Here is a 13,043-nt window from a genome sequence, read left to right as displayed (position 1 = left end):
TTACCACCAATGCCCACCCCTTACCACACTCATTAATCATCCCACCATCCCTCTTGATTTTACCTAAACCTACCCACCCAAGACCACCCTATCATTATTTCATATGGGAGTTTTGACCCAATTACAAAAGAAGCAGAATTGGCAACAGTTTACATCTCAAACAACCAGTTTGGCAACCATGACTTTTGGATATACAGGAACATCAGAGGAATCTGAAGCAAGAGGAATCCCAACAAGGTATTGAAAGAGCAATATCTCTGGGATTCCAAAACGTAGAATGCTGAACCGATTCGCTGGAGTTAGAGAACTACCTCTCCAATCCTCTGAAGAATCTGTGGCCCCTAACATATTTTAGCCAATAGAGCTAGAAGTAGGAGAATGAATGCTGTTATAAATGACAATGTAATTAACCACCTTTCTTAGTTTCCCTTTAATAAATTTTCATTTCAAAAAGAAAAGAAAAAAAAAAAAAAGGTCTGCTCTCATATTTTTTTCTTTTTTTTTTTTTGGTGGGGTGGTGGGGTGGGGTGGGGTGGGGGTGGGCGTGTGAACGCAGTCAAAGCATAGTGTTCGTCAACAGGAAGACCACATGCATGCAGGAAAATGGATAGAGCGAGGGGGAGAAAGTGTGAAAGGGTGGGGGTGGGGGTGGGGGTGGGGGTGGGGGTGGGCGTGTGAGAGCAGTCAAAGCACTAGTTGTTCGTCAACAGGAAAGACCCACATGCATGCCAGGAAAAATGGATAGAGCGAGGAGGAGAGAAAATGTGAAAGGGCAGGTGCTTTCAACATTTTCCGTTGGGTTTAGATCAACTCCAAAAGCAATGTTTCCAATGAAGTACCAGATATACTTTATGTTCAAGTCGAAGGATTCTCTATCAAATGAAGAGCTGACATTACGGCCAAGATAGGGCTAAGCAGAGGTATAAGCAAAAAGTCAAATGATCCATTTTAGAATGTGACCAACTTGGGCTAAGGAGGATTTAAGAAAGCAAAAGTTTCCATTGATGCTTGATGTAGTTGTCCGATGGACATAGAAAAAATAAATATCTTTTGAGTTGATCTTCTTTTGTTTTAGAAATAATTTCTTTTGAAATTAGCTAGCTTCTAATTTTAGAATAGTTTCCTTTCAAGTAGTTTCCATTAATTATTTGATTTTTTTTTTCTTTATATTAGACATATAATCGATGGAGTTTTTTCAGTTTTAATTTTGGAGACTTACAACTTTGTTGAAGAATTTTTGGGTGTGACCCATGGCTATCAATTTTCCCTTTCTCCCTCTCTGAATTTCTCTCCTCTCTTCCCTACCATTCTTACTTCTTTATTTCTTCCTCTTCCTCTTCATTATTATTTTCGGGTTTTCCCCTACCCTGCTCTGAGCTACAGTAGCTGCCCTATTTCTGGGCGAGAGTTGCAGCACTACTGAAGTGGTTCCAGCTCTCTTGTGTGAGATCTGTTTGGGTCAACACTGTGATCGAAGGAAGCCCTCACATATACGACCTGAACCCTAGAACCTTGGCTCCTATTGATTTCCCTATTGTGAGAAATAAGACCTGCAACTCTAGTTACTTGAAGCTACCGCTCAGATTTGATTTCAGAACTTCAATCTCCATAGCTAGTGGGTGGATCGAACTGCTACTAGTTACAATCAAAAAGATTAGGAGTCGAAATACTCTCTTCAAAAATTCTAGCCGATTGGGTTCTTATCGGAAGGGTAACAATACTCATATACTAGCAAGCCTCTGCTGGTTTCTAGTTCTCACGACAAGAAGAAAAAAAAGAGGTTTTTTTTTTTCTTTTTTCTTTTTTCTTTAGCACAATTACTGTTACTTTCCTATACTACCCTCACTTTTATTTCTTTTTTAATCTGTTGTCCTATTTTCTCTTTAGTCCTAAATTACCCTTTTACTAGCATATTGTAGCCTAGGCCTTTAGTTCCATCTAATTACAAGTCTGCCACTCCCTTCTAAAGTTCCATTTATTTACAAAACTACCACCTTCATTGGAGACTTCAGCTTAATTACAATTCTGCCATTTAGTTGAAGCTTTATTTCAATACAATTGTCATTGGCTGTTGCCTTTGTTTTATTGAGTGTTTAAGTGGGCCCAAAGCGATCCGATTTCAGCCCTTGATCTGGATCCGCATCAATGCTAAGCCTATATGCACCTAGAATTTGCATGAGTACATCAAATCCAAAAGAGCTATATTTTCAACAAATTAATGAAAGGTGACATTGTTTCTAAGATCTAACTCACAGCTATATTTACAAATTAATGAAAGGTGACATTGTTTCTAAGATCTAATTACAACATCATTTACAGCCAACAAAACGGAGTAAAGGGAAAGAAAAAAAGAGGAGAGAGAGAGAGAACAGCACAATCAAAATCAAGCCCCAATATTGCCAAGCCAGATGAAAAAGGGAAACTGGACCAAAGCCATGAAAAGCAAGAGATAGTGATGCTTGCTCGAATCATAACTCCTCACCTCTACAAAGAGAACTTGCTTCAGTGTCTTCACCAAGAAGATCCCCATGCACAAACACACCCATGGCATCAGGAAATAGTATGCGTAGCCCCACAAGAATCTACCCATGATAGCCACACACATTCCAGCAAAAGCATAACCACAATATGCGACAATGTCCAGAAGAGGTGCCTTTCCACTCCCCAATGAATAATACAGTGATGCTTTAAGCAGCATGACTTGTAAAAACCAGCCTAGTAGCCCTCTTGAGAACTGCAGACTTAAAGCTTCCGGGCTAAACCTGGCAAAAATGAATAACAAGAAAGAATACTTCCAGGGTTAGTTCCAAATTTAATACACAAGCATTTCATAAGGCTGAGGCACAAGAAAGAAGGTGTCGTAGAGAAATCTCATGGTCTAGTGACGCTGAATCTTACTTCCCAATAAGTCCCAGCGAGAAACCGGAAAGAACCACATAGGTACCAAAGGCCATTAAGGGAATGTACAAATCTGGAGCATTTATGTCATAGATTGGAGGTTTATAGGAGAGCCTGCCCCCAACTGGTTCGGTTATCCTCGTCCAGTGCCCCTGGGTGAAATGCAGATTTCAGTAACTTGTAAGACAGACAAGCAGCTAGCCAAAAGAACATGAGATTCATTGTGATTACCCTGTGTAGGAATGGAAATAGAATAACCTTCAACTTGTTCCTCACATACTGGTCATTCACCTGGAAATAGTACTGGGGATCGGAGAAATACCTGCTTATCTGCTCATATAAGAACATTCAGTGAGAAAGATGTGTAGAAAGCTAACAGGAAATACATGTGGCAGACAATATTTTGACTACAATGAAGACTACAGAAGAGGTTGACAACCCATTACACACCCATAGCCCAAATTAAACCCAGCCATCTGATAATTAACAGCTTTCACCCCGAATGACACAGCCACTGAACAAAAGAAAGACCAAGTGCCATGGATCGTCACTTGGCTTAACAGCAAGTTTCATAATCCTTCCAACAGGCAGAATCACAAGGTGTGTTAAAACAACCAGAATGGGAGAAATTTTAAATTCCAAATCCAGGATTAAGATCAGGCCCAAACACTGGTCAAGCATAGTCCTAAGATAGAGGGTTAAAACCCCAAACTTTGGCAGTGAGATGCGATGGTTGGATAGGCTGGTATAAAGGGAGTTCAGAAATAGAAACTTGGGTTTTCAGAAATTAGAAACTACCAGAAACTACCAATCTCTAACCAGATCAGGACCAAGTTTAGGTTGATGACTGTGCCTGATGAAATATGCCTCTAATATATTTGAAACTCAATGGTCAGATTTACAGATACAACTGATTCTTAGTTGAGGCAATACGATACAGGTTTGATTGACAGCAGCGAACCAGTATTAAATCCAGATCAGTTATGCCCTAATGAACGTAAAGGATGCCCACAAATAATATTCAGCTAAAAAATATCTGAGAACTTATTGAAATTGCAGGAACTGATAGAAAAAAAAAATAATAATAAAAATAATAATAAAATAAGAGAAAATAAGATATGATGGAGAAGAAGATGGAACAAAGAAAGTAAAGATATGGTTGAGCCTCCCTACCACCCAAACCTAGGTTAGAATCCCACTAGGGTTTCTGCATCCCACAGATCTGTCTCTCACAGTTACAGCATAAAGCCTTTTTTTTTTCAAACTTCAAATGATGGCCTCTATCCAGCCATTCTCGTTATTAAATAACAGAACATCTATTACAATAATGGAAACTTCAAAATAGAAACTATGACTCCAATATTTCTATTATATAAAATGGAAAGTCTACCTTCTAAAAGAGAAAACTGAAAATCAAAACTGCCTACTAACTAAAAACTTGGTAATCAAGTATTGTACAAAATAGGATCTAACTAAAATGGAAACTTTTAAAGATCATGGTAGCATCATTCCTCCCACACCATCTGGCATGGGCCCACAAAAGGCATATAGGATCCACTAAAAACTGCCAAAAATCACCTTTTCCAGATGCTGGTCAATGAATAAATAGAAGGTGGGTCTAAAAATATTTAACAGAAAACGGCCCAAATAAATAATAGAATATGGACCTGAACACCCATGAACCGATGGATAGGAAAAGGCTTGGCTGGGCTTGGTCCATCGATCAACGTCAAGTTGTCAAAATTTCAGGGTCACCTGAGCCATGAATTTTGGCTCTTATCCATGCATGAGATGGTTACCAATGTTACTAATTAGGGACAGGCATTTAGAAGTAATTTTACCCAAATATGAATAAAAGGTGGTGAGCAGAGGTACACTCCTATTATCAGATGTCTGTATAACCCCATAAATTCAGTAGATTAATCCAAATGCTAAATGTATAACATGTGGATTGTGGTGGAACTGTAAACTATTTTTGCTCCTTTTTTTTTTTTTTTCTGTCCTTTCTGTTTCTTTGTCTTTATACCTGAACTCAGGATATTTACAGCAATGGCATGGGACTTACAATGCTTTGTACATTTTCAGAGCTTGAACCCAGTATTTTCTCTCCATATGCGCCAAGTCCACCTTGGATGAGTCCTGAACCAGCTCCATAGAATGCATTCCCAAAAGGATTGCTTTGAGGGTTGAAGGGGGGCCTTGGCAACCCCGACTGTGCTCCCATATTATCATACATTTCTGTAATGACAAAGAAAAAGGTGACAACATCAACATAATCAGATAAAGTTGGAAATATAATTGGGGACGAGGGGAAATATGCTTCTGTGCAACAAATTATCATATTTAAGAAAAAGAAAAAAACTTCAATTTTTATTTTTTTTGGTGGTGGGGTGGGGGGGGTGCAACTCCACCCATGAATCATACCCCACAAAAAGAGGGGGAAAAAGATATAAATTTTTGAAGGCACACGCTTGAGAATCCATTTACAAATTATCCAAGTCATCAATAATGCAGTCGCTTTTCGTACTCTAGAGCTAAGACCAATGTCACTAACCTCAGAGGCATAGTGATGCAGCGAGCCCCACTATAAATATGGATGTTGTAATCAAATTAAAAAATGGTTAATGGAATGGAAGGGTTTCTTCGGCCGAGAATGGTTCTTTGCTTATGAAGGTTGATGGTAACCTTTGTTGGATTTGAGGGTCAAAACTATTTGACTGTTCATGGTGAACACGTTCTATATTAGTTATGTACTCTGTGGGAGTAGAAAAATATTCTTGATATTCTGCCATTTAAAAGTCTGCAACTAAGTTTCTTATAGGGTGCTCTGTTTTACAGTAGTTTTGGGAGTCAAAAGAATCTCTGGAAACTTAAATTTATTCATACAGATCAGCTTGGGATTCGGAGGGTGGATCCCATACCAGAGAGGCTGAGACTGACTGTGACTGTATATTTTGAGGCTGAAGGTTATGCCACAACTGGCCCTCCTTATGCTTCAAGTCAACTGCATATTTCAACATAAACATCGCAACTGTTTGGGTAGCTTCCGATTTCTGTTTCCAGCTTTCTAATTCTCTATCCAGCAACCACCATAAGCAACAATTTCTGCTATCAATTGCATTAAATGAGCATGAAATGCTGAAAACACCCTCTAGTGGAAGTGGGGCCACATCTAGACTTCATCATTTACTGTTTTCCATCCTAACTTTACCATTCTTGCAATATGATCTACTACCTCCTATTATTCATGAACATTATCATCCTAACTTTACCGTTGTTGCAATATCAGATACTACCACCCATAATCCTGTTCAGGGATTACAGGAATGGTGAAACATGCATCACATTTGACTAGCTTCTTCAACATACATCAACCTAAGTGAAGAAGTTTATACCTGTTAGTTATGTTGGATGTGTCAGAACCAATTTGAATAGTTTAAATTGATATAAGTTCTCATCATTTTATGTGTGATTAATTATACCTTAAGGTTAGACCTTTAAACTTTTCGTAACTATGGACTCAATTAGGCCTTCATTTCATATGGTTGTAACACTATATATTTTCTCATGAATGAGATTCTAGAAATATAAGTGTGAGTATTCATATGTTATGTGCATCAAAGGATCATTATGGGACTCTTGCATGGAATGTTGTCTATTGCATCTTGGCCACAAGACTCTCATCATTGGTGCATCAGTGCTGGTAGTTGGACATTGTGCATTTTAGCGTACAAAGGTTAATGCCAATATGCCAATACTGGCTAATTATTGGTGTATTGGATTCACAACGTTCACATGATAGATTCTCAATAAGGAATCCACTTCCTGAACAGGGAGAAAATCAAGTGGGAATTCATTGATTGTGATTGAACAAAATTCCGAGGTTGGTGGCAATTTTGTAAAGTATTTACAAATTATTTATCAAGTATTTCGTCCAATCCACATTCGAGATTCCCTGATGAATTGTGCCTGACAAATTAGATTTTGACGATGTTAGTTTTCCATACCCACTGATTTATTAGGAGATATTGTTCAGTGGAGAGATTAAGAGGTAAAATAATTTAGCCAATGTGCAGGTTTTTAATGACCACCCGCTAAGGGTTGTGTGATTGGTAAATAGTTTACCTATCACTTAAGTTGCCTTTTGGTAAATATAAGGTAGACGACAACAAGCCTAGCAGGATCACCCTATAAGATCCCACCACTCGTCTTGTGGGCTCGCTCATATTAGATTTTTCTTTCTCTTTATGATGATGCTAAGGGGAGGAAAAAAAAGATGCTCGAAAGAAACTGAGAATTTCAAATTCTCTTCTCTTCCTCTCCTACCTTTGGTTTTGAATCCTAGAATCCATAATTGAAGAATGGAGATCCTATGGCTGAGTGGAGACACATGCACAAGTGTTGAGTCCCTTTGGACTTATTGCGTTTGTGAGTTATAACACAAGAGAGGTAATCCAATACCCATCTTCTGGTTTTTGCAAATACCCTAATGCATGCTATGATGCGTTTCCCTCAGCCAAATTTTGATTTCACATCCTCCATCCCCTAATAAGTTGTTGGTTGCATATAAGCTGGGAAGAAGGGATTAGACCCTAGCTCTATGATTGTATCTGAACGCAGACAGTAGCAAAGTATCATCTTTTGCCCACTAATATCCTTCTACCACTGCCTCCACATTCCTCAAATCACACTTGAGAATTCCAAAAGCTCACGCCCAGCATGGTTTGTGGTAGAGAGCTGGGACAAGAGCTAGAGAAGGAGCGGATAGGGGAAGCAAACAAAGAATAATTCAATCCTCGAAGCTGAAATTGATGATTCATCTGAATAATAAATATTCTAATCTTTCACAAATAATAATAACAATAAAGCATACAATCTTCAACCCGGAACCACCCCCTGTTCCCTCAGATTCAATTCCTTTTTTGGGTATCTGAGGCGTAATTTCCCAAGGAAGATGTATACAGTTTAGGCTTTATTCACTAAGAAAACAGTCGCTTAATAAGCAGCAATTTCGCTATGAAACTTCCTGGGAAAGGTTTTTCCGGGTGGAGAGAGAGAGTACCTGGAGATTGCTCTGAATGGTATGTTTGAAGGAGATTTGAACCTGAACCTGATCGAACAAAGCCAACGAGGAAACCCCAGATACAATCGGGGAGAGAGAGAGAGAGAGAGAGAAGGCAAAAATATCCTCTTATCTCTGATTAAATGAAGTTTTTCTTTTTTTTCGAGGTAAGGACATTAAAAGATTACTTGCGTACGAAGATTTCGTTTTAAAAGCTTATGAGACACGAGCGCCATAGTACTTCGGAATTCGGATCGGTTTTTATCGATATCAATTTGAATCGGTTTGGATTGAGTCGTATCAAATAGATTGACTCTTATTTTTTAATAAAAATAGTTTTATTATATTTTTATCTTTAACCGTACTAATGTATCGGGATTGAATAGGTCAGAAATGGGGATCGATCATGGCAGATATCGATCCAATCCAAGTTTTAAAACCATAATATTACTATCTACTTATATAATTTTTTATTATCATTTTACCTTATACCTTACCAGTGGATCCTTCAAGGATCAAGGTTCGTCAAGGCCAATACCAATCCTATTCAACCAATACCAATATTCAACTTTTAAAATCATGGGTGGGTGTGATGTGATCTGGTCCTCACATAAGAATGCATCTCCAAATATTGTTTTCTTCCCTCTCGAATCAGGAATTATAATTCAAGATCAATATTTGATAGATTTATTCCTATTTTTTTTAAAATTAGTTTTTAAACCATTTTACCCTTATATGTTACTAGGTGATTAGTCAGGATTAAGGATCAGCTTTGGCTTATACTGATCTAATCTGATTTCTTTATTAAAAAAAAAAAAAATCTAATCTGATTTTTAAAACTATGCTTTGGAACAAGATTTTTTTCCGGGTAATAAACAAACCAAAAATTAACCTACACAAAAAGAGTGTGCATCAAGAAGATGGTCAGCTTCAGAAAATTATGATGATATTTACTGCATCCTTCAAATCCAAAGTTTTTGAAATCTTTTCTTTTCTTTTCTTGGCAATGAAACATAGTTAGGGTTCAAAAACCCTAACTCACTCTTATAGAGAGAAGACAGAGAAGATGAGCCTACAATCTTTGCTATATGAAGACAACCAAACACCTGAGAGTGAAAACAGAGAACTTATGTGTGGGGTATTTCTCCATCTCTCTCCTTTGCCTATCATCTTTCATTTGTCATTATTCATTTTTTATTTCTCTTCTCATTTCCTATCCCTCTTTTCTCATCTCTTCATCCCCTTTTTCTATTTAGACTTCACCCAATTTTCCCTACTTTGTTTGTTTGGGTCCATGTAGCTGATCTCATTAAGTTGAGAAATGGCTAAGTATGTTATTGTTGTTGTAATATCCCTAAGTTGCTCAACTTGATAAATAGTAGGAATTCATTGCGTAATCCCCTCAAGATATTTAAGTAATTATAGCTCTAGGTCATGGGGGAATCTCTCGTTCATTAATTATAGTGGCATGCCCATCTCAAATGCCCAAAACACCCCCTCCCCCCTATAAAACAATGTTGATGGGGGAATCTATTCAGAAACAATATAACATAGATATAACACATATGTCCCTAAAGTTCATTATAAGCCAATCCTTCCACTTAGCAATATCTCATAACGAATTGGTGGGTATTGAAATAATTATTGTCATCACCCTAATTCATTGTAATGTCTTATGCAAATAATTTTGACTATCTATTGAATAAAATAGTTTTCAAAACCTTTGAAAATTATTATTAAACTTTAGGGAGAGGATTCCCTAAAAGGTAGCATGGCTCCTACACCAGCATTGGGACCAATGGGAGCACATACGGAAGCATCAACAATGACGAGATTTCTATTTTTTTCATGGGGCAAGGTGGTTATTTTTCACTCCTCCATGTATCTCGGTGTAGAGTCCAGGCTACCTTATGGGATTCTTTTTTCCTAAACTTTAATAAGATTTTGAAACCTTTAGTAAATTATTTACTAAGTGTGGCACTAGATCTAGAATTTCTCTGATCATGGTCAAATATTCTCTCTTGATATTCATCATGTATGAGAGTGAATTTCTTTATCGAGCATCACTTTCATTCACTACCAAACAACATGAATCCAACACACTAATATATAGTTGGAGTGACATCAACCCTTTGTATGCCAAAACTCATAATGCCTAACAACAATGATGAGGACCTCTCAGGTCAGGGGACCTATTGCAACTTACTAATGAGAATTGTGTTTCTCATACAACTAACAATAGTGTATTCAAGATTCTCAGGTGATCCAATTCAATATACACATAATATGTATACTCACACTTTTAGCAGTAGTCCATTCAAGATTCTCAGGTGATCTGGTTCAATATACTATAATAAGTATTAAGTCTGTGGAACATTTCTTTAATAACCATTTTCTTCCTTTTATAGTTAATCATACTTCCATTGCCTCAATTCTAAAATAAAATAAAATAATGTTTTTTGTGGGATACCATAGGTTTATTAGTTTGTGTAATGTTTCTTATATATTAATTAATTGTTTAACTTCTTACTATCGGTTGAAACGCTTCTTAGAAGAGTACATATTTTTGTTTTAGTTTGCTTTTGTTCCAGGTAGGCAGATTTCTTATATATCATAATAGTTCAGGAAAATCTTCCATTTTTTTCTTTTTGCTAACGATAGGTATCCAGACCTTCGGCCTGACTAGTCCCATGGCCCATATTGACCCCACAATAGCATGGATCGGTTCATACCGCGGTTCAACTACTCAACTCATAAAAAAAAGGTGAAATTGACTACTTAATTATAAAACTTGACATGTCTAAGGCCTCTGACAGATTTGAATAGGGTTTTATTAGTTCCATTTTTTTATTTTAGGTTTTTTGTTCGCATTTTGGAGAGATGCTCGGTCTCTGAGGTCGTACTATTTAGTTAGGGTACAATATGAAGCATAAGGCTTAATGGCTTTGGAATGAGATCCTATAGTTAATACTTGCCAAAGGGGCTATAGGACAGAAAAAATTGCACAAGGGGGGAATGATACTTGATCATACTGGAACAAATATTGGGATGACCGACCTAATTAAATCATAAGATCAGAAGGGGATGAGCTTCTTGTTTTATTATAAAAACCGACCACAAGGAGGAGATGGTTGATTCTAAATGGTGTGACTTAGTACGTATATTGTATCTTCAATTTCTTATTCTATTGAGTTGGAGAGTATATTTTTTGAAAATATTGAACCCCCTAGAGGTATTAGTCAAGGTTGTCCCTCGAGTCCCTATATTTTTATCATAACTATGAAAGTTCTCTCTCATCTTCTTAGTTTGTATAGACATCTTGATATGTTCAGAGGTGTTCAGGTGCTAGAAGAGCACCTGAAATTTCTCAACTTCTTGCAAATGATACATTTTTTTTTTTTTTTTTTTTTTTTGATAACCAAAGAAAAAAAAATGCATTAAAATGTTTGAGAAAATTTATCTACATTGAAACTAGAAAGATTAATGTTAGTTTTGCAAATCATAGTTTGGTTGGTAAAAAATTTGAGGCTAAGGACCAAATTGTTACTCGGCCTAAGCCACAAATTAGTATGGGGAGGATGTCAATGACATCCAAAAAAGAAGGGATGATGCTCCAACGCCACAATTTGGTACTATTCTCCAACAATAGATGCTCCAAAATGTTTAGGTCGCTCCAGACTTCCACCTCCTGCATCCAAGACTCATGCTTGCTTTAATCCATAAACATAACTCTGTGACGCTGCTTCAATGTTGTTTCCTATCAAGAAATAGTTAGTAGCTAATGAGACACAATTCCCTTTGATAAAAATACAGTAAGCCCAAGCTGATATATTTTTTGCTATATCATATGTTCCTGTAAATATGAGGATAAACGGTTTAGGAAATGTTGGGTTCAATCTTATTAAAATTGGGTTTCGGAGATTGCTTTGTATAGGTTCCTATTCATTTGTGTAGGAGATCCATACATTTGCAGGTTTGATAATTTGGTAAGGATTTGGTTCGACATGGTTGAGAGTAACCTTGTTTCTATCGTTCCAAATGAAGTAACAAAAGATCATAAAAGAGATTAAAAAAGAGCTATGGCACTGATCAGATATATCGTTAGTTTGAAAGAAATACATAATTAGTTGTTTAAGGGAAAAAGCAGGTAACTTCTCAAGGCGTAATGTACTACCCCTAGCATTTATTTTGAATTTACCCTTATTTATCACTTGTATGTTACCTTGTGTTGCATTTATATCCTATAGTTTTCATGTATACTTTATTTTTATTATTATTATTATTATTATTATTATTATTATTATGTAATGTATGATTATATATATAATCATATAAGTAGTTATTTATATAGATCTAAGGGAGGGATATTATCTTATAAAATCTAATTTCAGTAATATTGGGGGTAGGCTAGCATAAATTGATTTTCTAGTGTGTGAGACATTGTATTATTTTGATGATTTAAGATAATTAAGCCAATCAATCATGTGATCTTATCCTAGTAATAGGATTATTTATTTTATTTGATTGGAGATAAATTGGTAATTTTTTTTTTTTTTTTTGTAAGTAAGTGAGTGATTGGAAAGAGGATAAGGTCATGACTCATAGGATGGATTTATGATAATTTTTTAAGGATGATGATTTGATCACCAAAACCCTCATCAATTTTATGTCTTGATTTACACCTCTAATTAGAGAAGTTTATAGGTTGATTGGTATTCTTTCTCCAAAATTTAGGTAACATTTATCAATCATTTTTTTACTATTTTAATAATAGAAAAGAAGAGGTGGAAGGGGGCACGATTTGGGAGAGGGGGAGGAGTTGCTACCACAATTTTAGGAGAAGGGAGGAAGTGAGAAAAGTGAGAAGAAAAGAGAGGAAGAGAGAGAAGAGAGAAGAAAAGAGAGGAAAGAGAGGAAGAGACAAAAGAAAAGAGAAGAAGAAAAAAAATACCAGTTGCAACCTTCCTACGGCATGCATCCATTGAAAAAGAAGAGGAAAAGTAGAAGGAGAAGAAAGCCTCATAATCTAGGTTGCATCCACCATCAGTTTATCCTCCTAGGAAGAGCTCAAAGATCCTTATCT

General features: G+C 36.6%; 1 protein-coding gene across 1 annotated transcript; it reads right to left on the bottom strand.

Annotated features, from left to right (window-relative positions):
* Positions 1 to 2,180: 2,180 nt before the first annotated feature.
* Positions 2,181 to 8,119, bottom strand: LOC122057259 (protein YIF1B-A-like). Its single transcript, XM_042619308.1, has 5 exons — positions 7,961 to 8,119; positions 4,964 to 5,136; positions 3,130 to 3,228; positions 2,899 to 3,050; positions 2,181 to 2,762 (listed from the first exon to the last, which is right to left on the bottom strand). Exons 2-5 carry the CDS (start codon positions 5,132 to 5,134, stop codon positions 2,384 to 2,386), a joined length of 801 nt encoding a protein of 266 aa, XP_042475242.1. The 5' UTR covers positions 5,135 to 5,136; positions 7,961 to 8,119; the 3' UTR covers positions 2,181 to 2,383.
* Between the last annotated feature and the right edge of the window lie 4,924 nt (positions 8,120 to 13,043).

The sequence above is a fragment of the Macadamia integrifolia genome, chromosome 12, assembly GCF_013358625.1.
Source record: "Macadamia integrifolia cultivar HAES 741 chromosome 12, SCU_Mint_v3, whole genome shotgun sequence".
In the NCBI taxonomy this organism is placed as follows: Eukaryota; Viridiplantae; Streptophyta; class Magnoliopsida; order Proteales; family Proteaceae; genus Macadamia; species Macadamia integrifolia.
Note: the sequence above shows the minus strand (reverse complement) of the source record. Positions and strands in the feature narration are given on the sequence as shown.